This window comes from Acanthopagrus latus, chromosome 18, assembly GCF_904848185.1.
Source record: "Acanthopagrus latus isolate v.2019 chromosome 18, fAcaLat1.1, whole genome shotgun sequence".
NCBI classification, from domain to species: domain Eukaryota; kingdom Metazoa; phylum Chordata; class Actinopteri; order Spariformes; family Sparidae; genus Acanthopagrus; species Acanthopagrus latus.
Window position 1 is genome coordinate 784,777 of NC_051056.1, and position 27,664 is coordinate 812,440.

Here is a 27,664-nt window from a genome sequence, read left to right on the forward strand (position 1 = left end):
CGGTGACGTATTGTACGGAAGTAAACATGAAGCAGGCAGAGAGGATTTAAAGCTGCGTCACAAAGTTTCTCACTTTGTTTCAGAGTCTCAAAGCCTCTCAAAGTGTGTGTTTTCTGCCCGGAATCTGGTTCACTTTGTCCCGGTTCAGGGTCTGCAGTGTGCCCGCTGTCTGGAGCGAAATGTCGGTGACGGTTAAAGCTTACCTGCTGGGGAAGGACGAGGCTGTGAAAGAGGTCCGAAGGTTCGCGGTGGATCAAGATGTTTCAAGCAACTTCGAATACCTGAGTAGGAAAACAGCAGGAGTGTTTAGTAACCTGAAGAACAACGGCTTCAACATGTATTACAGAGGTAATTACACATAAACCGACACAGAATTACACGCGCCCGACTATAACTTCATGTTGAGGGAGGCTTCATATGTTTATCTATTTAGAATAAGTCAATATTTGACTTTAAAAAAAACGTTAGAGCAGGGCTTTGTAATAACGTAGTATGTGTGTGTTAACACATACATATACTACTTTTTACAAAGTCCAGTTCGACCGTTTTTTTAATGTAAAATATGAATTTATCAGAAATGAACGCTCCCTCAACATGTAGTTAATATCGTGTGTTTTTCTGGTGGGGTTCTTTACAGTGAAACTTCCGGTTTTGTACGGCCGAAACTGAAAAAAAATCTTTGAAATACAAGTTCAGGTGTGCAGACTGACACCTGCTGTGGGCGGGTCCTGTGAGCATAGGTGTTCTTCACTGTCATATAAATGACGCGTTTGCTGATGTTCACAGCACACTCTCTAACACCAGACTCCCTTAACACATGTAAGGATTTTAAGTTATGTTAAAACCAACTTTTTTGCAAGTTTGTTACTTTTACTCACCAACTGTTTGTCTTGCAAATAAATCACTGCAATGGTTAGCCCTTCCAACCAAGACTTAAGTGAACTTTCCCCCAGAAACCAGCCTCCTTCGCCACAGGTGAGAGTCAGACAGCATCCAGGTTGCTGATAGCGATTATTTAGATTTAGATTATTATTTTAGAGTGAAAAACTTAACTTTGACACTTTCCATGATGTTTGGTGGGTCAGGATCTCAATCACAACACATTGTAACAGCATCCATATGATTCTAAACTGTCTGCGGGTTTAGATTAACAGAGGGACACCAGGGAAACACCTCAAAAACAAACAGACGTCATCATCATGACGTATAATATCATGCCTGTTGAGAAGCCGCAGCGCCTGCTTTGTGTGTAAACGTCTGAACAACTCAAAGCCAGAAAACTTCAGAGCAAAAAAACAAATATCTGATGTCATGTCAAACTAGGCTCAGGTGTGCTCGTTTTTTTCAACAGAAACTAAAATGACCACAAAAAAAAATCACAAGTGAAACTTTCTGTCTTGTGCTTATTAAACAGCTTAATAAACATGGTGGTGATGATGATGATGATGATGATGATGATGATGAAGATTAATATGATGGTGATGACTTTGTGTATATTTCAGATGAAGATGGCGACCTGGTGGCGTTTTCCTCTGACGATGAACTGATGATGGGTCTGGGCTGCACAAAGGACGACACCTTCCGCATCTTCATCAAAGGTACAAACACACAAACTCACATAAGCCTCTCCTTTATTACTATAAAAAGAAATAATAAACATTTAGAGATCTTTTTTTTTGGGTTTTGGGTTTTTTTTAAATACAGATTATGAGCGCGTCAGGTCCACTGTTGATAACTATTGAGACGTGAGGAGCTCTGAACACCTATCACCTGTAAACATTCACATTTAATGCTGCTCCAGACTGTTTGTTTAAATAAAGTGTCATGAAACTCTTTCAGAAAAGAAGGAGCACCGTCGGGACTTTCCTCTTCATGCCTTCCCTCCGTTCACCTTTGGTCATCCTCCTCCTCCTCCACCACCCGGAGCTCCTCAGGTCCCGCCCCCTCATATGGCCCCGCCTCCAGCCCTGCACCCCAACGTCACCTGCGATGGCTGTGATGGCGCCGTAGTGGGAACTCGCTTCAAGTGTTCTGTTTGTCCCAACTATGATCTGTGCTCTGCCTGCCAGGCTCGAGGGACGCACACTGAGCACGCTCTGCTGCCCATCTGGCACCCACTACAGGTGACCACGCCCACCAGTGATGACACTGTCTGTAATGCTGGTTGTTTGTATCCCAGCTCTGTGACACGATGTTGTGGTGAACTGTTCTTTACTGTTGGCTGCAGTGGTTTCCTCGCGGGAAGTGGATGAAGAGGATGAGACACTGCATGTGGAACCAGAACCTGAACCCTTCTCAGAACCAGGACCAGGACCAGACTGGACCATCCAGACCCGTTGCTGATGGCACCCACCCCTCTGGTCAGTGTCAAAAACTTTTTATTGAAATTTTCTTTTCAAGTGACATCATCAGTGACCTTTGACCTCTGTCCGCAGCCTCTCAGGCCAATGTGGACTTCCTGAAGAACATCGGTGAGGGTGTAGCGGCCATGTTGAGCCCGCTGGGTGAGTAATGTTACACCTGAGATCAGTGCAGGTTCCTGGTTGGCAGTTTGAAATGAGCTGATAACAGGAAGTGATGCTATCTTTTCAAAGTAAAGGTGCGGCTGAAGAAAGTGTGTTTGCTGTTAGACAGGTGAGGTGAACATAAAGTGATGTCATGTCTGTGTGCAGGTATCGACGTGGACATCGATGTGGAGCATGAGGGCAACAGGACTAAGGTGACACCTCCCCCTCAGACAGGGGGGGTGAAGGAGGACATGGAGACAGGTGGAGCTAGCAGTGAGGGTGGAGGAAGCAGTGAGGGCAGAGACAGCAAGGGGTCAAAGGTCAGTTCATCATCATCAGAGTTATTTAGACCAGCTAACACCTGTGGTGTGTTCAGGAGAGAGTGCTTCAATATGAACATGAATGTGATGGCAGCCAACACATTATTCAGGGTTAACCTGCTGAAATCTGATGTGATCTCATCATGGACACACAGGTGTGAATTCACAGGTGCTTCTGTGTGCTGGTGTGAACCAGTGGACCTGACCCAGTGTATGCTCCTCAGGTGTGCAAAGACTCCGATGAAGAGTGGACTCACCTGAGCCCACGAGAGGTCGACCCATCCACTGGGGAGCTGCAGTCCCTCCAGCCAGGGGACGAGAACCAGGACCAGGGTCCTCCTTCTGGACAGCAGGGTCCTCCTTCTGGACAGCAGGGTCCTCCCTCAGGTCCAACAGGTCTGAGGGAGGCAGCTCTGTACCCTCACCTGCCTCAAGGTAAAACCAGCACCTAACTGTCTGATCGATTAATTTTGGTGTGTGATTTCACTGCTGATCTCTGACCCCTCCTCCCCCCCACACACACACACACACAAACACAGAGGCAGACCCTCGCCTGGTGGAGTCCTTGTCTCTCATGCTGTCAATGGGTTTTACTGATGAAGGTGGCTGGTTGACTCATCTCCTTCAGGCCAAAGACTTCGACATTGGTGCTGCACTGGACGCTATCCAGTACGCCAAACAGCCCCGCCCACACCAGCCCTGATGTCATTGCGATGTCACTGCTGATGTCACCATATCTACGAAACCTTGAAAACTTACCTTCATTTATCCTGCAGTCACGTCCCTGTTGTTTACTCTAATCTAACTTTATAATCTGATCACTGTTATAATCAATATTTTGTCTGAATCAATACCTAACTTGTTGATTACTGTCTTTATTATTGATTGTTTCTGCTACTCAGAACAATAAAAACATGAAGAAATGAACCTGTCGAACTTTGTTTTATTTAAATGTAAATATACACAAAGAAGACAATAAAACTATAATACAACAGTGGGTTTTATATGTTTACTGTTGTGTACATTCATCAATATGTTCATGTTTACAGTTGGGTTGCTTTGTTTCCTTCCCTCTGATGCACGCACAGTGAATGGATATAGATCATTCTGTGCTGAATTGATCGACTGACTGATAACTGATTAGTCAGTTTACTTCCTCTCCCCTGCCAGGAAGTCATCGTCAAAGATGAACTCGTCTCCACTCTGAAAAATGGAGGAAACATGAAGCAGGGGCCTAGACAGAGAGGCAGCTCCATCCACTGACTGACTACACCCATTTATGGGAGGCCCCTCCCCCACCTCATTCATCTGACGATCATGATTGAGGAATGGCGCCCATCTGCTTACCAAACCAGTACTCATACTTGGAGTATTAGTTGTCTTTATGAAACTGTTCTGGTTCAGACTGGGAGGACTGGTCCGGTTCAGACTGGGAGGAATTGTATGTCTCTGACTAGGAGGACTGATCCGGTTCAGACTCGGAGGACTGGTAAGTTTCAGACTGGGATGACTGGTCCGGTTCAGACTGGGAGGAATTGTATGTCTCAGACTAGGAGGACTGATCCGGTTCAGACTTGGAGGACTGGTAAGTTTCAGACTGGGATGACTGGTCCGGTTCAGACTGGGAGGAATTGTATGTCTCAGACTAGGAGGACTGATCCGGTTCAGACTCGGAGGACTGATCCAGTTCAGACTCGGAGGACTGGTAAGTTTCAGACTGGGATGACTGGTCTGGTTCAGACTGGGTTGACTGGTCCGGTTCAGACTGGGAGGACTGGTTGTATCCGAGGGTCTTATGGGGCTCATCAGACTTAAACAGTTTAACTGCAGGCAGAGGAAGTCAAGAGGTTAAAATTAATGTTCACTGTGTCATCATCACAATGAACCTGAATGTACTGTTGACCACAGGATGAAGACCATCGACACTGCCTGAAAGCTCAGCTGAGATGACAACTCGCTCTCAAACAGTCATTAAAGTCCATGTAAAGCAAATTCAGCCATTTTCTTCTAAACACATTAAAAAGGTCATAAATGTATTTCCTTAAAACGTAAAAAGCATTCAACCATTTAGAATTTAATTTTGGAGCTAGGCTCACAAACTGTGTTTCAAGATTTCTGTGTTCAGCATTTAATGGGCTGGTCAGAAAATCATGGCCGCATTACGTAACGTGGCCATGATTTGCATAAACCCGGCCCTGCTGCGGAAGCTATATAAATACACTCAGCGCATTAGCTTCGGTGGTTTTTCTGCTTGCTCTTGAGTCTTGGATAGCATCTCTTAGAATAGTTTGCAGCTAGCTAACCAGTCAACCAGTCAGCTAACCAGTCATGTCTCCTCCACATCGCTCCTGCATCTCTCCTCTCTCCTGGATCCAGACTTTAGATTCTCTGCGCTGACCCGAACCGGACCGCGGGCCGGGTGGGGCCAGCACTTGATCAAGCATTTGTGAATGTGTGTGTTTTTTTGTAATAACTCAAAATAATGACGGTACTTCCAGCTACAAAAGGCGCATCTCTCTCCTCCCTCCATGTTGTTTGTGCCACTGCGTGGTTTTACACGTGAGTGTGTGTCCTCATGCAGAAAACGTGACTCCTCGCTCACGTGACGTCACTCCCCGAGACGCAAGAAGAAAGCAAAAATGTATATTTGTACTGAGGAAAATGACAAAAATAATAGCAACAGTGATTTGAATAAGTAACTTTAATCTGATTAGTGGTTTGGAAATATTACTGCGTTAGATTACTCCTCACTGAAAAAAGTGGTCAGATTAGAGTTAACGCGTTACCAGCATCACTGATTGTGTAGTGTAAGTACAACATGGAGCTTGAGAACGTCCGTTATAACAGCCCACGTATTAAAAAAATGTAGGGTTTAAATCGGGCCTGGGCTCATAATTACAGAGCCCGGCCCAGCCCAGCCCAGCCCGTGCACGTTGAGTCGGAGCCTTGATTTTTTTGGGCTAGATCTAAGCTCTAAGTGTAAGTGTGTGCTTTTGTGTGTTATAAATAGTAGTATTTTGGCAATTAAATGCATTTTGCTGAAGGTGCAAATCCTGAAAGTGATTTTACACCGTACATCCTGTCATGCCCATGTAATGTTAGCAAATGTAATCATGACATGATTTGGCCTCATTCCCTGAGCGGAGTCCATCTGACAGTACAATGATAATCCACAAGTAATATTTTATGTGCACCAATATAGCTATGACAAGGAATTATATGTAGACTGGGGTGTTATGTTTGTGTGTAATGTTAAACATGGACTGTGAGGAACGAGGCTGAGCACTATCAGTGTCTGACTCAGAGTCAGTTTCTGGCTCTGATGGCTCAAACAGGTCGGGCTGGGTCCATCCGATGCTGCTGCTAGCTTACATTGTAACTGTAGGTTATGTCCTTGTACAGTACACGGAGGCTCCCCTCCTGCGCGTGGGCATGGTTCCAGCGCCTCTATCTGACACGCCCCCAGCGTTTCACAGCAGAGAGAAGTGCTTGTTTTTCCATGATTTTGAGACCTAATTTTATATACTTAGCAATTTTTTTTAATCTTTCAAATTTGGCTCAGTGGTCAATGACACATGTTTCTGTGGTATGACAAACTCATAACACAAATTTATTTCTGCTTTACACAGACTTTAATATGATAAAATTAAATTGATTAATTTACAATAATCGTATTGATATGCTGATATAACATTTTTGTCTGGTTAAAATCTGCAGAATGATGTGAGATGTGTTGACACATCTGAGCACCAAGACTCAAAAACTGTCACTGAGGTGTCAGCTTTAGTGTTGTTGGTGATGTTAGCATGCTACCTGTTGAGGTGTCCGTCTGTCCTGTTGTTGTATGTCTGTCCACAGGTCTCTTCTCTTCCTCTTCCTGTCAGAGCACAAAGACTTTAAATCAAAATTCTGACATTTTTTAACAGTTAAGATGAACTGTAAAGACTCAGTGACATGTTTGTGTTTTAATATCTTTCTTCTCTTCTTGGAAAACAAACAATTTTCATGACTCATCATTTACAGACATTTAATATACTGAACACTGTAAAGTTGATATGTCCCTCACCTGTCCGTCTCTACAGGTGTGTTCAAGATTCAAAGGTTTATTAGGGCCCGAGCAGGCCTCGACCTATGAGGTCCCTATTGTTTTTCTTTTTTTTAAAAAACTTTTTATTTATACGGTATTTGCATAACATTGCACATTAAAAGAGAACAAAAAAAAACCAACAACAACAACAACAGACTACCAAACAACAAAAACAAAATAAAAGGAGGTCATGGAAAATATAGTGCACTTAAATAGAAAAAACAGAAAACCCAAAGATTCTCACAAATCAACATACATTACTCAATATTGTACAGTAACATCGCTGTTGAGCCATGTAAATGGACCACTTTCCCCATCTTTTCTCCCCTATCTCCTTTTGAAGTCGTAAGGAATAGGTCATCTGCTCAAGGAGGTGTAGATAATTCACAATGTCAATAAAGACCTTCATTCATCGTCTTTACATAGTTCCTCTGGGAGGCACCCCAGGTATAGAGATGTGAATGTGGTTTCGACGTTAAACCCCAAGACTTCTGCAATAGTTGCTGCAACCTCCATCCAAAAGTTCTGTATTAGAGGGCACGACCAGAACACGTGGGCATGGTCAACCCCCGTTTCTCGACAGTCCCTCCAGCATCTGAGTTGCGTATTGGTCTGTTTACTTTTTTGTTTTGGTGTGATAAAGAATCTTATGAGGTTTTTCCAGCAAAAGCCTCTCCAAACCAGTGAGTTGGTGGTAGAAGACTGTGTTATCCAAGCATTTGTCCATGTGTCCTCTGTTATTTCAATGTCCAGTTCCTTTTCCCAGCGTTCCTTGATATACGTAGTGGTGTGCCCATTTAACGATGATATGCCATTGTACAGTCTACCAATCAATCCTTTTGTACTGTTTGAACTGTAAGCATCAACAAATAGTCGAATAATTATTGGGAGTTCTTTCTGGTCAGAGCCTCTAAACTCTTTACACACATAATCCTGGAGCTGTAAATATCTAAAAAAAAGTCCTGTTTACATAGTCCAAATGTCTGACACAAGTTTTCAAAGCTGACCAGTCTCCCATTTTTAACTATTTTACATAAAGCAGTAATGCCCGCAAAAACCCACTGTCTATATCTAACATCATACAGTGCTGGCTTATAATTAGGATCATATGCTGGCCATCTGAGTAAATTGACTTCCTTCTGTAGATGGAATCGTTGAACAACCTCTAACCATATTTTCAGTGAAAAATTCACCCACTGACTATTTGTCTGTAATATACTCTGTTTACCATAAATAGATCCTATGAATGATTGGATTGGAATATCTGTTAAAGAGAACTCTATTGTCTTCCATTTGGCTTCGTAAGAGGGATTACACCAGTATATAAGAGGTCTCAGCTGAGCTGATATGTAATAATCCTGTAGGGATGGGAGGGCCATGCCTCCCTTTTCTTTAGGCAACTGAAGGGTGGAGAATCTTACTCTTGGTCTTTTATTGTTCCATATAAATTGTGAAATATGCATATTCCATTTCCTAAATTGATTTGAGGAAATTTCTATAGGGAGAGATGAGAAAAGGTATAACAATCTAGGAAGAATATTCATCTTGATTGATCTAATTCTATCACCAAGGTCAAGGGGAAGGACACTCCGTCTTCTCAAGTCTTCATATATGTTTTTGTTAACACTGCTGTAATTAGCGTTGAATAATCTTGCTTCATCCTTAGTCAAATTAACTCCTAGGTATTTCATTTTATTTGAGTTCCAGTTGAAGTTATATTGTAAGATTAATTCCTGTGTCGGTGTATAATTGAATGTCATGACCTGTGTTTTACTAACGTTAAGAACATAGCCAGAGTATGTTCCATATACTTCCAACATGTTCATTAAGACCGGGAGAGAAGATTCTGGGTTCAGTAATGTAACTAGGACATCATCTGCATACAGACTCACTTTGTATTCATTTCCCCCAATGGTGATACCTGTAATTTTATCCTCCTGTCGTATTGCCTGGGCCAAGGGCTCAATAAATAGATTAAAGAGGCTCGGGCTAGCAGGGCAGCCCTGCCTGCACCCTCGTTCTAAGGCCACAGCGTCAGAGAAGCTCCCATTAACCTTTATTCTTGCTATAGGGGAAGAGTAGAGTGCTTGAATGGATCTTATAAATTTTTTTACAAAAACCAAATCTTTTCATTGTCAAATAAAGAAATTCCCACCCAACAGAATCAAATGCTTTTTCAGCATCAAAACTCAAGACCATGGAACTAAGTTTTTCTCTGTTTTTGTGTTCCATAGTATGGAGGGTCCTCCTGATATTATCTTGTGTTTGTCTATTCTTAATGAATCCTGTTTGATCTTCGTCTATTAACAAAGGCATTGCAGTTTCCAATCTCTTCGTTAAGATGGTGGCATATATCTTATAATCTGTGTTTAACACGCTGATTGGTCTATATGCTTTACATTCCATCCTGTCTTTTCCCTCCTTGGGAATGACCGATATAAAGGCCTCTCTCCAGGATGGGGGAGGGGATCCCTTAGTTAGAATATAGTTAAAGCAAGTCTCCAAGAAGGGGACAAGGTGTTCTCTCATGGCTTTATACCACTCTGGGGGGAAACCATCTGTGCCCGGTGACTTATTGCTATTTAGACTTAAGATGGCTTTGTCTATCTCTTCCTTTGATATTGGCATGATTAGTTTATTATTAACTTCTTTACCTATGCTAGGAAGATCCAATGAATTCAGAAATTCAATAATTGTATGTTTTTCTGCCTGTTCCCTCCTAGTATACAGGGCTTTGTAGTATTTTTCAAATGCTTTTTGTATACCATCTGGATGACTAGTAATCTTATTTGTTATTGGGTCTCTTATTTTATGAATAGTTTGTTCTGCTTGTTGTTTTCTAAGTCTCCAAGCTAATAGCCTGGTCGCTTTAGGACCAGCCTCATAGTACCTTTGTTTCAGAAATCTGAGCTTTTTCTCCACCTCCTCACTTAGTATTTTATCTATGTCCTGTTTAACATTTCTAATTTGTTGATTAATATCAGGGTTACTATTAGTTATGCGGAGCTGTTCAAGATCCTTCAGTTTTTCTTGCAGGTTTGAAAATGTTTGAGCTCTTAACTTTTTTGATATAGCTGTCCTGGCTATGATTTTACCCCTCAGAACAGCCTTAGAAGCATCCCACAGTATACTAGGATTAACATCGTCATTGTCATTTTCCTGCAAATATATTCCTAATTCTGTCACCATCGCAGCCTGAAAATTAGCATCATTTAGGAGTCCAGTATTAAGCCTCCAGAGTGTTTTACGCTGTCTACCCTCAAAATGTATAGTTATATAAACCCCTGAGTGGTCAGAGAGGTCCCTCTGGCCTATTTTGCAGTCTTTGAGTCTATAGAGATCTTTATCATACATAAAGAAATAGTCAAGTCTTGAATGAGTTGCATGCCGTCCTGAGTAGAAAGTGTACCCAGGATCATGTCTATGAGTGGTCCTCCACACATCCTTCAATCCTAGTTCTCTTAGGGCCCTATTTATTCATTTTTCAGAACAGTTCTTTTTCCTGCTAAAATTAGTTGTATCAAGCACAGGATTCAGAGTTACGTTAAAATCCCCAGCGCAGATAAGCGTTCCATATGTCTCTAATGCAATCAAATCAAAAATTTTCCTAAAGAATGAAGATTCAGTCCCAGGGGGAGCATAAATGTTAAGTAGTGTCACTTCCTTCTGATCTATTTTCCCCTTTACCAGGATAAACCTCCCCTCTTTATCTTTTATTTCAGATATGTATTCAAATGGGGTGGAGTTTGAAATTAATATACAAACTCCTCTTTTTTTCCCTTTCCTATAAGATGAAAAGAAAGCATTCCTAAAACCAAGCTTCTTCAATTTGTCATGCTCAAGCGCAGACATGTGTCTCCTGCCAAAATGCTATATTTATCTTCTCTTTTTTCATTTTAGCTATCATTTCGCTACGTTTAATTGGATTATTCAGTCCATTTACATTAAGAGAAAGTATGTTATAATGTTGATAATGCATTGTATACACCATCTTTATCAATTACTTGCAACTTCCCAGACCTCAAAAAACAAAGAGGAGTAATAAACAAAATAAGAAAAATGTTAAAACTCTTATACACATCATATAACAGAACTTTCAACAAGAAAGGCGACATATCACCTTTGCAATAAGAGGGGCAGAGCCACAGAGTGGGTTCCCTCAGTAACAATGAAAAAGAAAGGCTGGTGGCTATCTGTTTACAGTCTGTAGGTATCAGCAAATCTAACATATTCCAAGAAAAAAAAAGGGATGTCGTTATATTACTCCTCCTCCGATACCGCAGTGTCCGTCTCCGTCCTGCGATACTCCTTCAGTCTCTCACGCACATGTTGCTGGAACTGCTCCTTGTCTCCGCCACGTCGCGACTCATTCACCTCCCATGGCAACAATTTGGCTAACGTGTCCTCCGTGATGTCGTCTCCTTTACTCTCACATGTGATCTTGTCCACGAGTTGGGTCTTTATCATATCCACCACGAATGCTTTTGCGGAGGTGCCCTCGGCCTCCTCAGGAATACCATAAATTCGGATGTTATTGCGTCGTGAGTGGCCTTCCATCTCAGTCACTTTATCCTGCAGTGCTCGCTGGTTAGCCAGTAACTGAGTGAGCGCACCCTTAACTCCAATGTCCCACCGCTCTGTACTGGCCTGGTTCTTCTCGATCTCTTCAACCCGCTCTGCTACTCCTTCTAACTGACCAGTCATATCTTGCATTTTTCGGTGTATTTCTGTCGTGAACTCGTCCATTTGCTTTTTAATGTCCTCCCTAAAACATTTACGGAATTCCAGTAGCTCTTTTTTAGCTCTGTTCTAAGAGTGTCCACTCCAGCAGTTACAACTGCACTTACAGCTTCCCGTATGGTGCCCAAGCTTTCGCTTTCCACATGGCCTCCATCTTGTACTGTTTCATCGTCTCCAAACTCTTTCTCTGTGTCTCGTCCAGCAAGCGTGCCTCGTCCCTTTTGTTGTCTTTTAGGTCTTTCCCCGCTCATTCTTACGACTTGGTTAATGAAAAGTAAAATGAATTATACCAGATTGAGCGAGAAACTTAATGCTGATACCAGAGCTCTGCAGTTACACTGCCATCTTCACTAACGCGCCACCGGAAGCCCCCTATTGTTTTTCTTGTGATTCTTATTATTAGGGCCCAAGCAGGTCTCGACTTGCAAGGTCCCTATTATTTTACAAATTCCCACTTTTTTGTCCCAAATGAGTGCATTTTTCACTGCCTGAACATGCCCCAAAACTCATCAAACTTGGAATATACGTCACACCTGCAGAAAAATGTCATAATCTATTGTCGTCCTCAATTTCCACCACTAGGCGCCATAAACAAGGAAAGTGCATTTTAGCCTAAAACTCACGTATTCTTTGTCGAAGAATGTGCTGAATCTCGTCATATAGGCCCATTTCCACCTACCTTTTTTTTCCACAAATGTCACAAACCTACTTTTTCAAACTCCTCCCAGGTGATTGCACTGATTTCGCGTTCAGTGAACTGTGCTGAGTATCATGGTATAGGCCACTCCCACTGCACGAAAAGTGGGATTTTCGTCAGTATGCCGCACTGTGGATTGACGTGGAATTTCAGGTTTGTGACTGCACGCGGCAATTTGCAGGGAACGCCGAAAACTGCCGTGAATTGTCGCAAATTGAGGTGGGCATCGCTTGGCAGTTGTTCCCACATGACCACTCCCCGTGATTCTAGGGGAGGCTTTAACATGTAAACGAAAATGCTGTGAGCTATACAAATGCAAATCAGGGTAGCAGGGGGAGTTTTACCACAAGTGACCTTTTTCTAAAAGGTGTTAACTTCATTTTAAGAAAATCTCTGGTATAAATAGATGAAGCTCAGTATAGCCTAATTATAGACCCTTTAATTTTAGCTTGAATTGATTTATTTAATGAAAGTACGCTGGATTAATTTCTGTGTATGTCATTAGCAATGGCCAATGTTATGGGAACAAGATTATTTATTCTTTTTTAGGTTTATCGTTGCAAGCATTGTGTTTTCACAGACTAATCTCGCCTCACAACAAGGCTGTGACCTCCTATTACCTTGGAGCTATATCTGCAAGTCAAGATTTACTTGATGCAGATAATGATGCCATTGTGTGTAAGTAACTGGTACTGGTTTCTCCCTCGTTAAATTTTACTGTGACTTACATTTCTTTATTTATACCACTCTCTTTTAATTGTTTTCCAGCTGTCTGTAAGACATTACGAGACAGTACGCAGGACAACAAACAACCAGATCTTGCATCGCAGGCAGAAGCTGTGAGGAGTTCAGCTCGGAGTCACTCGAGAACAAAGAGGGTTAGATTTATTAGATTAGATCCATTTTTGGTCAATGTGACTAATATTCGGGCACATTAATAAATGCGTTGTGTCCATCTGCAGAGCATAGCGCAGTACTGATCGTCCTTATTGCTTGTTTTTACAGCCGCTGGAAGTGAGACAGAGGGCTAGCTGAGGATGAGGTGGACCTTTGGAAGTATGCCACCAATAGACCTGATGTCTGAAGAGGAAGACGGCACAAGATGGCGGGGTGTCTGGATGGATTGTGTGACCTCCGTCCTTTCGCAGCCGGGAGCTCACCGAGCTCTGCGCCACGCTGCAGACACATGAGAGGCAATTCCGAAATACAGGGCAGTGCACCACAGATGTCTACAAAAACAGACACTTTGCGGTGCTGTAGGATTTTGGGCTTCTTGTGAGCTTCCCGTTTGTTGTGTTGGCAGATTATGTTTTGTACATATTTCCTTTCCTCAATAAATTAATTCTTGTCCTTGATGATATCATAAACATATATAAATAAATATATATATAAATATACATGTATATGTAAATAAATATATCTATATATATCTCTATATATATATATCTCTATATATACACATATATATACATATATACACATGTACACATATATATATACATATATACACATGTACACATATATATATATACATATATACACACACACACACATCAATAATAATGTACTTCATTTTCTAAAAACAGCTTGACTGTCTTCTCTTATGAGTGGACAGACTGTCTCCACCAGAGGGCAGTGCTGCCTTGCTAATGGATACAAACCTCTGTTTAAGAGTCTCTAAGTTCACAGAGTTTACTCCTCTCATTATATGTTCTTTCTGGAAATTACAGGGAGTTATTCTGATTTCATTAGATATTCTGACTTCGTGCATTATTTAATACCGGCAGGAGCAGCCAATTAAATTATCAAAGGAAGGTGTTGCATGAAGCAGCATTAATTTCGTTGATGAAGACTACAACGAAAAATATTCGTCAACAAACCTTTTTCACGGATGAAAACTAAATGAAAACTAAATAAAAAGTCAGATATGATGATGAAGACGGTGACGAAATATAACTGACACTTAAGTCAGCAAATAAAAACCAGACGAAAATGTTAGGGAGGGACGAATGGAGAAGAGATCCAATCAGAGCGAGGGTAGGTTGACCGATGCAGAAGCAGCAGTCATTTTAACAAGCCGCGGCAAGCCAAACAGGCAGCAGCATTTACACAGAAGGATAACAAAGACGAGTTTGCAGAACTTCGCACAGTTTTGTGGACATTTCCACACGAGTTAGGTTGTCTACATGATATTTAGTTGCACAGCTTTAGCAGATTTCAGCTGACTTTGCTCGTTAGCAAGACGCTAGCATTAATGTTTTGCAGTGCACCCGGTCCGAGGAAAGTGGCATGCCTCATGCACAACAGAAATGTCAGAGCTAGGTCCAGGACAAAAACAAAGAGCTGACATCTAGGCACACCTTGCCAAGTGTGCAGAGCAAAAACACCAAATTGAAGTGACATTTATTGACGAGAGAGAGAGAGAGAGAGAGAGAGCGCGCATTTTCAGTTGACACAAACTGATTGATTCATTGTTATTAATTACTTACAGACTAAGACTGATTGATTGAGACTATGATTGAGTCAATCATTGTTACAGTATTACCAACAGTATAGATTATAAGTAACTTATTGTAAATATTGTTTTCCTTTATTATTATTTTATTTCCAAACCCCTGCTTTGGCAATATGTACAGTGTTACCTAATACCAATAAAGCCAATTGAATTGAATTGAATTGAGGGGGGCTGTAGCTCAGACTAGCGATCGGAAGGTCACTGGTTCAAATCCGGGCTCGGGGCAGGGCTGAGCTGCAGGTCGAAGTGTCTTTGAACGAGATACTGAACCCCACATTGCTCATCAGTGAGGGCCTGAAGAGCTGGTGACTTGTCCAGGGAGTACCCTGCCCTCGCCCTGAGTCAAGGCTGGGATTAGCTCCAGCAGCAACACCCCGCGACCCCATGGAAAGGGATAAGCAGTTACGGACAATGACATGACATGGCACGACATGAACTGAATTGAACTGAGAGAGAGAGAGATTTACCACTCACTAAAACTAGACTAAGACTAAAACTCTTATGATATTTAGTCGACTAGACTAAGTCTAAAAGATTTCAGATGACTAAAATATGACTAAAACTAATTGGTGTGTTATTCAAAAGACTAAGACTAAATCAGAATTTGCTGTCAAAATTAACAGTGGCATGAAGAAGCCCCAAGACACATGAAACGCACTGCGCATCTCAATAATCATGTGCTTCATTTTTGACAGTTCGACTGTCATTAATGTAATACCGGCAGGAGGAGCCCACCAAATTATAAAGGAAAAACTTCCTAAACAAAAGGTGTTGGGTGGACGAGCCCGGCGGCAGCATGCATCGACAACAGCATGCCCTGACGCGCGTGAACTGCAAGGGCCCTTTCATCGCTGCTTGCAGCTTTAATTTATGACATGCAATTTTACAGTACAGCAACAGTGAAATGAAATTGCTACCACTCCATAGACTGTGCCTAAAAATAGAAAAAAAGGCAGGTTTTCACCTACCTGAATGACAGGTAGGTGGATAAACACTTTCTACAGTCACACCTGTCCGTCATGTTGTTGCCATGGAGCTGCTGTCTGTCCATCAAAACATTCTCCTCCTCGTCCTCCTTCAGCTCCATCCCCTCAGGTGTGTCCAGGTATTTGCTCCAGCTGCTCACCTCAGTGTGTGTCACCTGAGACAGTCAAAGGGAAACAGAGCTCTGAATAAGAATAAGTGGTAAAACAACTAGAGGAGCAACACCTGGGTGTGAGCATGCTCACCTGTTCCTTGGGTTCATCCTCACTGTCTGCCTCCACCTGTGTCCTGTGAACAAACATCAGAGCGGTTAAGAGGTGAGAACAGCTGGATTAAGATTACATTATGTAATAACGCCCCATTATGTAATAATGTAATACATTTTCAATTTGTACGCAATATGTAATAAACTTTGCCGCATTTTGTAATAAGTTCTTACATATTGCATCAGTAATTACAAAATGCAGGTGTTGCCCTTTTTTTTTTAATCAAGAAAACATAATAATTTGGTGCATTATGTAATAAACCACCAAAATGGATGTCTTAATTAGGAAAAAATATTATACCATCAGAACGACATCGGGCCTCATTCACCAATATCTTAAGAATCTTCTTAGTTTCATTCTTAAGTTGTTCTTAACATGTTCCTTAAGAAAACCCTACATCAGGTTCATCAGTTCAATTCAGAATTGTTCTCAGCTGTGTTCCTATATTGATGAATGCCACCTCCTCGTAAATTGAGAGCGTGCGCCAGGTTACTAATTGATGGCATGGTTTCCAATTCACTTAATTAATTAATGTTAAATCATTGGCACATTTAATAAATTTTAAAATTTAAAATTCTCTGTAAATTACCAAAAATAATTTAAAAAAAAAAAAAATTAAATAATAAATAAGACAGAATTATCACTGTAATATTGTATTTTATTGAAATGCACAAGAAAATATAACGCAACCATGCCAACATGTCGGCACTGAAATGTGCGTAACAGTACTTCGTACTCCGTAGTGTTCATAGGATTTGTTCTTACCTAAGCAGTGTCCAACCTAACATTTCTTCTTACTGGCCTGCTTGGCCAGTAGTTTCGAGTTTTACTGGCCCCATGTGTAATTCACGAAAAAACGAAAATAACTATTTTTTGGAAAAAAAAAGGCTTGTTTATTTATTGAAATTGTTCCCATTTAATTGTTTAGAGAGTCTGCCACTGCAAAATCAGTATGATCTGGCAATGACAGCAAAAATTAATAGGGGCTTGCGTAATAACAGGTATTAAAATTTCAACATTGAAATGACAACATATTTAATATTTTGAGATGTATCTTTTCTCTCACTCCTATAATTCTGTTATCATTTTTCAGGTGATGTTCTGAAAGCACTGTACAAACAGTACCATTATTTTTAATCTCTATCATATTTTATAATGTTCTGTCATGGAGTACATCACTTCACTGCTGACAGAAAAGAAAGCAGGCTCACTGCCAGTTGCAGCTTCTTATCGTGATCTGCAGTCTTTGTTAATTTTTTGTCATGATTGTTATTATTAGTACCCATCAAAAATCACAGTTACATGTCAGGATGTTATTATAGACATATTCAATATTTAACTGTTGTGTATCATCACAGTAATATCATGACATAAATTAGCAGCTGTAAACACATAAAAACATTATATACACATCATGTGGTCCCCTTTAAACACTGGGTGGAGGTGTATATTTTGGTAAATAACCGCCAGTTCCAAACAAATACCGAGTCTAATTTATTTTGAAAAAACATCAAGGAAGATTTGACTACCGACACTGCACGTTTTTCTTCTCCGCCTTTTTCACGCGTTGTGCCCAGAAGGATACAAGAGAATTCACAGAGAATCTGGCGAGGTTTGTGACATTTGCATCCTGGATTTTTATGAGGAGGGAATTAAACGCCTGTCCCAAATAAATGCCTGGTCTGTTAAGAGATTGAAACAAATAAACGCCCTGCTATTATTTGGTATTTTACGGTAGTTCCCGCATCATCAGCTGAAGCTGAACAATACATGTAACCCAGCAAGAGAGGTGGGACTTAGGCAGAACAGCCAATCGTCAGCCGGTCAGTCCCAAAGCAGGTGTCATGTCTGAAGCAGCAACAGGAGAGGGAAGAGAGAGGAGGCAGCTGCGGCGAGCACAGACACAGAGCAGCCAGAGAAAACAAAATGTGGCAGATTATTACAAAATGCAGCATTATTACATAATGAATTGAAAATGTATTACATTTTTACATAATGTGGTGCTACAAGGTCAGAACAGCTGGATAAACAGATGAGAACCGCCGGATTAAGAGGTGAGAACATCTGGATTAAGAGGTGAGAACAGCTGGATAGAGAGGTGAGAACAAATGGATTAAGAAGTGAGAACAGCTGGTTTAAGAAGTGAGAACAGCTGGACTAAGAAGTGAGAACAGCTGGATTAAGAGGTGAGAACAGTTGGATTAAGAAGTGAGAACAGATGGACCAAGAGGTGGGAACAGCTGGATACAGAGGTGAGAACAGCTGGATAGACAGGTTATCCACTGTACTGTAGGATAGGTTGTTAACATAGCGACCAGGTGTGGTGCTCCTGCTCCTCCATCATGGTTCCTCTCATGGCGTTGAGTTTCTGTACGTGGCGTCTGCAGTCAGCCCCGGAGCCCCGCCCAAACTCCTGTCAACCAATCACACACACAGTCGCATTACAGAGCCTCTGAACCCACCTGTTCAAACTGAACAGTCATATTGTTGTGTGAAAAAGTATTGATGATAAGCGAAACATTGTCTCTGTAATAAAATGTTTGATTCCAGTGAATAATTAACCAGCTGTCTTCATCATGCACTGATAGGAATTCAATAATGGACAGAAACTTTTATGATGTCAAAGTGAACATGACCTTTGACCTTTTGGATTAAAAATGTCATCAGCTTATTATTGGGGGACGCAATGACACCAAAAATTCATAGTACAATCATACGACCATCACAATATCTTAAAGAAGGGAAGGAAGAAAATGACTTCAATAATGAAACAAATGAAAGTGAAACTCTTGCCAAAATGCAACCTAGGCTTTTTATATATATATATATATATATATATATATATATATATATATATATATATATATATATATATATATATATATATATATATATATATATATATATATATATATATATATATATATATATATATATATATAATATATATATATATATATATATATATATATATATATATATATAAATATATATATATATATATATATATATATATATAAATATATATATATAAATATATATATATATATATAAATATATATATATAAATATATATATATATATATATATATATATATATAAATATATATATATAAATATATATATATATATATAAATATATATATACAAATATATATATATATATATATATATATATATATATATATATATATATATATATATATTTATATATTTATATATATATATATATATATATATATATATATATATATATATATATATATATATATATATATATATATATATATATATATATATAGTTTGCCAACATTTCCTCGAGGCTGACCGGTATTCCTCCTCCTTGTCATGAGCAGACGCACAAAAAACCCTCTTAGACCCATACTGTCAGTCCAACAGGAAGTCGTCAACTTTGATGTGAAACGCCATTTTATGCCTCCTTTGAAATCTCTTGTCATACAGATTAAACACCACAATCTTCACATTAACTCAGTATCATCTTCATGCCTTGAAGATCAAAAGTTATGGAAATGTTTCCGCTAGGTCATACCTGGTGGCCATGATGGTGGAAACCATTTTTTCCTTTGCCGTGGGGCATCAAGGCTTTTTAAGTTCATCATACAATGTCCCATCACCAAATTATTCAGGAATGTAGGGGGAGTCACCCTGAATATATCTGTGCATCAAAACTGTGTCATATCCATAGCGCCACCCACTGGACACAGGAGGTCAGACAAATATCATCCGATTGACATGACATTTACTGCTTGTTTTCTCTCCAGCATGACATGCAAGTACCAGGTGAGTGCGCAATCCGGCGCCGCAGCCTGACATAACTGTTGGCCATGGTGGTGCCTTCCATTTAAATCCTTCACCATGAAGCATCAAGTCCTCGTAACTTCACCATACCATGTGCTATCTGCGCCAAATCTCTAAGGAATGTAGAGGGAGGCAACCTGCATTTATCTGTGCATCAAAACTGTGTCATATCCATAGCGCCACCCTAGTTTACATTTAGGCCAGAGTTTCACTTTAACTATATTTCATAATATATTATATATAATAACTTACTTATAATGCGATAGGTATACATTAAATATTTGCAATTTGTTTTTACTTTTTACTTGAGCTCTGTCTGCTTTCTGTCCAAAGTAAAATTAAAATTGGCCGGCCACGTCTTAAACGTGTAAAAAGTAGCCAATGGATTGTAGAAGTGCAGAACGATACAGCAGCCAGTAACAATCCCTCCCCCTGCTTGAACAGCGGGACAACCTGGGCACACTGGGGTTGTGACACAGGAGGACAGCCAAGAACAAGCACTCAGCAGTAGGTCCCTCCGAGGTCCCTCCCTCTGGCTGACGACCAGGGCCATGAAAATCTCTTTCAGCGTCACAGACACATAAATATTTCCTAACTGTATATTCAGTGGTTGTCAGGTATTGATGGCTTTGTGTTTTTCCTGGAGTTTCTTTGAAAAACAAGCATCCAGCAGTGGAGCTGATGCAGTGGATTGTGGGCTGTAGTGTCCTCGCTGGTAAACACACTGCCAGGCTGTCTCAGCCAGTGTCTCTGGGCTCGTTAGGCGAAGCAAACAAGACAGGACAGACATCACTGGAGCGTCTGTGTAACAGTGACACAATCAAGCATTGAGAATGGAACCGACGAAGAGGACCAATCATAGGTGGGGTAGGGCAGGTCTTATAAGGAGGAGTCTGTGTTGTTTGGGCAGTATGCCTTTGCCCTCTGTTCAAACAACACAATACAATGACAAGGACACATTCAGATGTCTGATTTCTCTTGGCATCTCCTGGAAAATTAGCAGCAAAATAACCACACAGCTTTTTTACACATCTTTAAATTTGTACTTTTCAAAACTCAAAGACTTAATTCATTGTCAGAAATGACAAAGGAAAGTGACACATCCTCACAATTAAGAGGCTGAACCACTCCATGTTTAATATTTCTGCTTTAGAAATTAAATGAAACAGTTCAGTGAATATCAAGACTAATTAATTTTCTCTGGACCAACTAATTAATTACTTTATTATTAATTTCTGCTCTTATCATTACTGAGGTTATGAAACTTAACAGAGCTAAAGTTAAATTCTGACCTGAAGCAATGACTGTTTCTCGCCACACAATTTACAGCTCCACCTGTTCACCTTCTTCACCTGAAAGACACAACACAGGGCAAACACACCGACAGGCTGCAGTCATGTTGTCTCGTTAATATCATCAGGTAAATAATAATAAAAATAATATCAACAAGCAATTAATATTAACATAAAGAATGTGATTATGCAAAAGAGGACATAGAGGACAGTAACACATTGAGGACACAAATTAGGACTTTAAATTTGAAGAGACTGGGGAAGTATGTCCTTTCCTGTTTAAAACTTCAGGCTGTTGAAGAATTTTGTCCTTTTTTTTTTTTAAATAACATGACATATAAAATGACATCACATTAACATGACATATAACTTGACAGCCCATATAACATGACATCCAGTGTTTCCATCACTCATGAAGAACATGTTCATCATGTCAGCTCTCCTGTCTCTGTGATCAATGAGTGCAATACAAACTATGGTGTCACAAAACGACATTCATGAAGTTTGGTTCAATCACTTTATTTACTGTAGGTCTTCTGAACATGAGATCATAAATATACTTACAGTAATTCTAATATTTCGTTAAATAAATGTCTCTCAGCCATTTGCCTCCAAGTTCTCATTGCAACTGTTGGTATGTTTTGGGTTTTTAGTTTTTTGTGTGTAAAATGCCAGTTTCTTGTCATGTTTGTCATGTCAGCTTTTATTTTCTGTTCTTTCTAAAGGCAGGATAGTCATTTGGCCAAGCTAGGGTTGAGTCCTATTACTTTTACCTCTTGCAATTGTAGAGGTCTTGGCAAGGCACTTAAAAGGATATTCAGCTCACCATTCTCCTGCAGCAGTGTGCTTGATGTGGGGTAGCCCAGTGAGTCGATTACCAAGTGCAGTAGAGTTCCGCAGCTCAAGGCTGAAAATGTATAATTATTATGCCATCAAAATGCAATCAAATTTCATATGCGTCTTGCCTACCAGTTAATAACAGTTATTGAGAGCGGTCAGGGAAAAGAACAGAATTGAGCATTTCTAACTGCGCTATATCCGTAAACTTAAGCAAAAGCACTTCGAGCAGGGAGATAAGCCTGACAAATTACTTGCTAGACAATTAAAAAGGTGTACAGGCTGACAGGGCAGTACATCAAATTTCTTCTCCCACTGGACAATTGATAACTGATCCTAAAATGATTAACAACAGATTTTTTGACTTTTTGAGTCAGTTGTATACCTCCAAATCTATGCCCACTGACTCCGACCTTGATGATTTTCTCAATTCATTGAACATTCCAGCTCTTAGTGAAGCCGCTAAGCTAGAATTGGATTCTGATTTCACACTAGACTGATAAATTGCTCTGTGAAATATGGAATTTTTCCTAACTGTATATGATGCATATTTGCCTTCTGAAAAAAGATAGGGACAGCACGCAACTCGACTCTGCCTTCCTCAATAGTTAAAGTTTCCACTGAATACTTTATGTATCTTGGGATCAATATCACCAGGAAGCCAAAGCTCCTTTTTAAGTTGTATTACTCTGATCTGATTGGTAAACCCAAAATCATGATAGATAAGTAGGAAAGTGGAAGCTCCTTCCTCTCTCGTTAATTGGGCGTGTCAATATTGTCGAGATGGTAGTTCTTCCGAAATGTATGTATTTCTTTCAAAAAATACTCATATATCTTACAGCCTCTTTCTTTAAGATGATAGATTCCATCATTAGTCCATTCATCTGTGCTGACAAACCTTCTCATATCTCTAAGGCACACCTACAGAAATCCACATCCATCTTCTGTCATTACTATTGGGCCTGTAATGCCCAGGTGGCCTGTAATTGAGACTCACATAGCTTCAGTGCACGTAGGTGCCTCCTTAGCAGCCATTCTATTCTATTCTCTAAATTAAATCTACCTTTTAGATGTTTTGAGGATGATTTTGTTATGTGTAACACATTTAAGTTTTTGAAACAGATTAAGGGTGTGCTGAATCTTTCTGGACTGTCTACCTATGCTCCAATTTGTCAGAATCCTTGTTTTAAACCAGGCACGATGGATGCTGCTTTTGTACAGTGGTCTGACAAAGGCTTGATCGCCATCATAGATCTTTACATTAACTACCACTTTGCGCCTTTCACTCAACTGCAGACAATATTTGGTCTCCTTTCCAGCATTTTTTTCGATACTTGCAAGTCAGAAATTTTGTTAGGCAGTTGATCCCTCTCTTTGAAATGCCTGTACAACACATCTTTTATGAGCTTATGACCAAACCTCCCACCTCCAAATGCTTGATCTCTTAATTTGTCAATCTTTTTAGTTTGGCAGCCTCTTCTCTACATATTAAAGAAGCCTGGGTATCAGATGATGAGATTTTGGATGCGCTGTGGGCCCAGGGACTGAACAGGATCAAATCTTGCTCTATTAATGCTAGACTTCAACTTTTTCAGTTTAAAGTCATCCACTGGCTACATTTTTCCAAGACCAGACTGAATCGGTTTCCTCTACCTGTGATTAATGCAAATCAGGTGACGGGACTCTGGGTCACCTTTTCTGTTCCTGCCCTAAGTTTAGGATTTTTTGGCATGACATTTTCCACTTGTACAGTGTTATATAATAAATAATAACTAGACAATTCCCCTGCAGGAAATCCCGAGAGTGGGCTGTGCGCTTTGCCCCGTGACGAAAAAACTATGAAAGCTACAAAAAAGTTGAACCCCACGTTGATAATTTGGACATGTATCTACATTTTAAAGTTTGAATGATGTGTCTAGGTCAAAGTGTGCCAGAGATGTCGACTTTTTCCAATCATTCCACCTGGTCTCATTCACTTTGTGTGTGTGTTTTGTGTGTGCCAATGGCCCTAGCAACCGTGACTATGAGAGCTAATTTCAGAGTGATTTCAGCCTGACATCTGGGACATCAAACTACTGCTATTTTTTCAAAATCAAATATGATATCATCAAAATGTATTCACCATCAAGCAGGAAAGGCCTTAAAGAACACAGTCATCAATTTTTGTGCAACCCAGAGGTTGTAGTGGAGGGAGGACCAGCAGAGCAGTGATGGACAGCCCACAGGGCATCGCATATGTGTGCTTATAAGTTAGCGTTGCTATGCTAACAGCTGATCGGTGAGGCTAACAGCTGATCAGCGGAGAAAAGTGAGTCCATGGAGCCAATTCCTCAGGTGTGCAGGCTTCAAAGGTAGTAGCACAGGCTCAGAGCTTGTAAAGACAACTTGGCTTTCTTCTTTCAACAGAAAAAGCTGTTTTGTCACGGATTGAGAAGCAGCGATATTCACGCCAACGTCCTCTCGCATCCAGGTTGCCATACAGTAAACAGTTGATCCCTGACAGTCTTCTGATGTTCGAACTTTTCACTCACTCTTCCCTCATCACTACAACAAACCCTCAAGTTTGGTATGGTCGTAGCAAAATGAGTTTTTCTTCAAGAGTGGAAATCAGTTTCTCCCCTCCTTGTTTTAAAAAATTGATTGAATGATATGATTTCCTGAATCTCCTTGGAAGAAATTCGATATACTCTGTCAGACACTAACCACAAGTTCCTTGAAGACTGGGGGACCTGTTATTGAGTACATTCGAAGTGATAATTCCATCTCATTTTGTTTTGTACTGATTGCATTGTGTTTTGTACAACCAAGCCTCTCCTTGACTTCTCTTGATTCTGGCTCTCTGGACTCTGTCTTGGACTTTAACATCTACCTCTGTAATCTTGATTGAGTACGCGGACTGACAGGTATAACTGTAATTTTTTCATGTTAATATTACTGTGGGCTGGCAGTTTGTTTTGTTTTGTTTCATCTTGTTTTCTTCTGTACTTTGTTCTGTATTTTACTGTACATCGTCTGTCTCGGTTTTCTTTGTGGTTTAAATTTAAAAAACTCTATAAATAAAATGTCTCTCAGCCATTTTCACCTCATTCAGCTGCTTTTGATCTCCATCATCAAGCCTCTGGTCCTCTAGAAAAATCTTTAACTGCTCCTCTTGACAGAATCGAAGTTCGGCTAATGAACTGTCTTCTTGACACAGTCTTGTTCGTAGCACAGTTCACATGGTCTGATTGTGTTCAAGTCAGTTTTCTCTCAGCAGCAGGTGATAGTTTGTTGTACAGTTGATCTGGGGGCCTGTAACTTCTTTGAAATGGCTCCAAGTGATTTTCTTGACTTGTTCAGATCAATAATGTGCTACATGGTGGTGAGCTCAATAGTGAGCTCCTTAGTGTGTGTGTCTGGGTCTGATGGCTGTATCAAAGAAGTCCTGTTAAACTCATCAGCTGTGATCAATCAGAGACGCTACAAAGGAACATTTGACTCACAACTTTCTATAATCACCTGAACTGATTGTTCAACTTACTGTATGTATATTTATGATCTCATGCTCATGTTCATAACATAAACATGTCATGTACAGAAGGGTGCAGATAATAAAGCAAAGGATCAAATAAATGTTTAAGCTTAAGATTTATAAAATATTGGTCCATTATAGTCCTCACATTTATCATCAAGTACATGATGTGAACATGCTGAAGTGTTCCATTTAAACACCAGGAAGTTACGTCAAACAACAGGAAGTGACTTCAAATTAAAGGCAGTTACGTCAAACAATAGGAAGTGATGTCAAAGTAGAGGATGTGGCGTCAAACATGAGGACATGACGTCAAACAACAGGAAGTAACATCAAACAACAGGATGTGGCGTCAAACAACAGGACGCTGAGGTGGGGGACTCGAGTCACATGACTTGACTCAAGTCAGACTCGAGTCCAAACTTTGAGGACTTGAGACTTACTTGACTAACAGTGATGAAAGGCTCGACTTAACTTTGACTTGGCATTCATAATGTGAGACTTTACACAGGTGACTCGCAAGTCTTGGCTTTTCTTCTTTCTTTTTTTTTGGCACATATTGAGACGTTAGTTTGGTTTTTGATACTTTGCCCTCTGACACTGTATGACGCACTGCATGCAAGCCTGGCAGGTGGCGGGCATGCCAGAGTGGCACTGTGGCAGACAGGATCAGAGGAGGAGAGGCAGCAAGGAGGAAGCTCCGAAAATCATCAAATTTGGATTCAAAGATTATTTCACGCCTGGATGATTTTGGCTGCCATCTTGGTTAAAGCGTGTGCGTGTTTCAGATATAGCGTCTTCAGTGCACACAAAGCCATTATTTTAAATGTAGGCGTGAATTGTGCACACTCACAAACCAGCAAAACACCGAATCAGCACATATTCGGTGCAACGCACTTGTTTTTTCGTGCATGTCCGCAATGGACCTGCTTCTCCCTCAGGTGTTGTGTCTGTGTCTCTCTATGGCCCTCTGTGTAAGGATTTTGCCTCCAAGATGTCGAATGTGTTTTATAGAAGAGGAACACACATTTCAGGACAGAACAGACATGTCTTGTGATTTTCAGCCTCCTTTCATAGAGGAGGAGGGGGAACAATACATGAGAGTAATATTCTCAGCTGTCAGGATGTGCAGTATGCTGCAGTTCCAGGGTTGATAGTAATCTAATCTTAATCTTGCATTCAAGGGTTTAAAAAAAAATTCTAAAATTGATCAACTATGCAATTACATCATATTATTGACTAACCACCCTCTGCTATTTACGGTGTCTGCAGATATGAAGAATACATTAATATGAACTTCTTGCGACTTTCTTGACCTTAGCCATGACTCGACTTGACTTGCTTGAGTAATAGCAATGACTTGACTTGGCTTGATTTTCATCACAGTAACTTGGGACTTGCTTGAGACTTGAAGGTTAAGACTTGAGACATGCTTATTACTTGCACATATGTGACTTACTCCCACCTCTGACAGGATGTGAAGTCAAATTAAGGGAAGTTATGCAAAATTTCATAAAAGATGACAATGTTTTTGCCACATTATGTAAACACTTTAGAACAAACATTAACATAGATTATTTCAAACTTATTACTATATCTCTTGCTCATTCATCATTTTTACATTAACTAATGTTGATCAGTTGTTGGTATTGTTTACTAATTGTACCTGACGTGTTTTGGACCCTAGGCTGCATGTTAAATAAAGTTCTGCAGTCAAAAATAAAACACAAACATCAGTTTCTACACAATTTTAATTTTGAAGAAACGGTTACTACGACGGAGCTCCGATTACCCGACGGCTGTTAGCCTTTTAGCCTAGCAGTTAGCTCAAAATTTAGTGTGTTAGCCTACCGGTTAGCCTGGCTGTTTGCCTTTCGCCTGTTGTTGCGTTTACTTCCGGGTTTTTGGTTACCTGTTGAACCTGGAATGTCTGACAGGAGAAGCACCTGACGACGTGGAACTCCTGAACCATGACAAACGGCTCTCAAACGGCTCCGACTCTCTTCTTCTTCTTCTTCTTCTTCTTCTTCTTCTTCTTCTTCTTCTTCTTCTTCTTCTTCTTCTTCTTCTTCTTCTTCTTCTTCTTCTT

General features: G+C 40.3%; 2 protein-coding genes across 6 annotated transcripts; one reads left to right on the forward strand and one right to left on the reverse strand.

The window, feature by feature from the left end:
- On the forward strand, positions 1 to 3,754 carry sqstm1 (sequestosome 1). Its single transcript, XM_037076557.1, has 8 exons — positions 1 to 348; positions 1,503 to 1,598; positions 1,840 to 2,123; positions 2,228 to 2,360; positions 2,436 to 2,504; positions 2,673 to 2,827; positions 3,052 to 3,262; positions 3,367 to 3,754. Exons 1-8 carry the CDS (start codon positions 180 to 182, stop codon positions 3,528 to 3,530), a joined length of 1,281 nt encoding a protein of 426 aa, XP_036932452.1. The 5' UTR covers positions 1 to 179; the 3' UTR covers positions 3,531 to 3,754.
- Positions 3,751 to 27,664, reverse strand: LOC119007149 (MRN complex interacting protein). 5 transcript variants are annotated; one of them, XM_037076561.1, is made up of 8 exons: positions 27,488 to 27,631; positions 22,054 to 22,134; positions 21,228 to 21,287; positions 18,432 to 18,529; positions 16,096 to 16,138; positions 15,835 to 16,007; positions 6,641 to 6,704; positions 3,751 to 4,651 (listed from the first exon to the last, which is right to left on the reverse strand). In XM_037076561.1, the coding sequence occupies exons 2-8, from the start codon at positions 22,054 to 22,056 to the stop codon at positions 3,977 to 3,979; spliced, it is 1,116 nt and encodes a 371-aa protein (XP_036932456.1). In that variant the 5' UTR covers positions 22,057 to 22,134; positions 27,488 to 27,631; the 3' UTR covers positions 3,751 to 3,976. The 5 variants fall into 5 exon arrangements, with proteins under 5 accessions (XP_036932456.1, XP_036932455.1, XP_036932453.1 ...); XM_037076560.1 differs by having other exon boundaries at positions 27,427 to 27,624; XM_037076558.1 differs by lacking the exon at positions 22,054 to 22,134 and having other exon boundaries at positions 27,488 to 27,664.

Excerpts from the sequence above, each read along its gene's own strand:
- LOC119007149 (XM_037076558.1), bottom strand. The coding sequence starts at position 27,547 with ATGGTTCAGGAGTTCCACGTCGTCAGGTGCTTCTCCTGTCAGACATTC. Across the intron at positions 21,288-27,487 it reads AGACATTCCAGGTTCAACAG|GTGAAGAAGGTGAACAGGTG; the intron begins GTAACCAAAAAC and ends TGTGTCTTTCAG. Across the intron at positions 18,530-21,227 it reads AGAAACAGTCATTGCTTCAG|GAGTTTGGGCGGGGCTCCGG; the intron begins GTCAGAATTTAA and ends ATTGGTTGACAG.
- sqstm1 (XM_037076557.1), top strand. The coding sequence starts at position 180 with ATGTCGGTGACGGTTAAAGCTTACCTGCTGGGGAAGGACGAGGCTGTG. Across the intron at positions 1,599-1,839 it reads CTTCCGCATCTTCATCAAAG|AAAAGAAGGAGCACCGTCGG; the intron begins GTACAAACACAC and ends AAACTCTTTCAG. Across the intron at positions 2,124-2,227 it reads CCATCTGGCACCCACTACAG|TGGTTTCCTCGCGGGAAGTG; the intron begins GTGACCACGCCC and ends TGTTGGCTGCAG.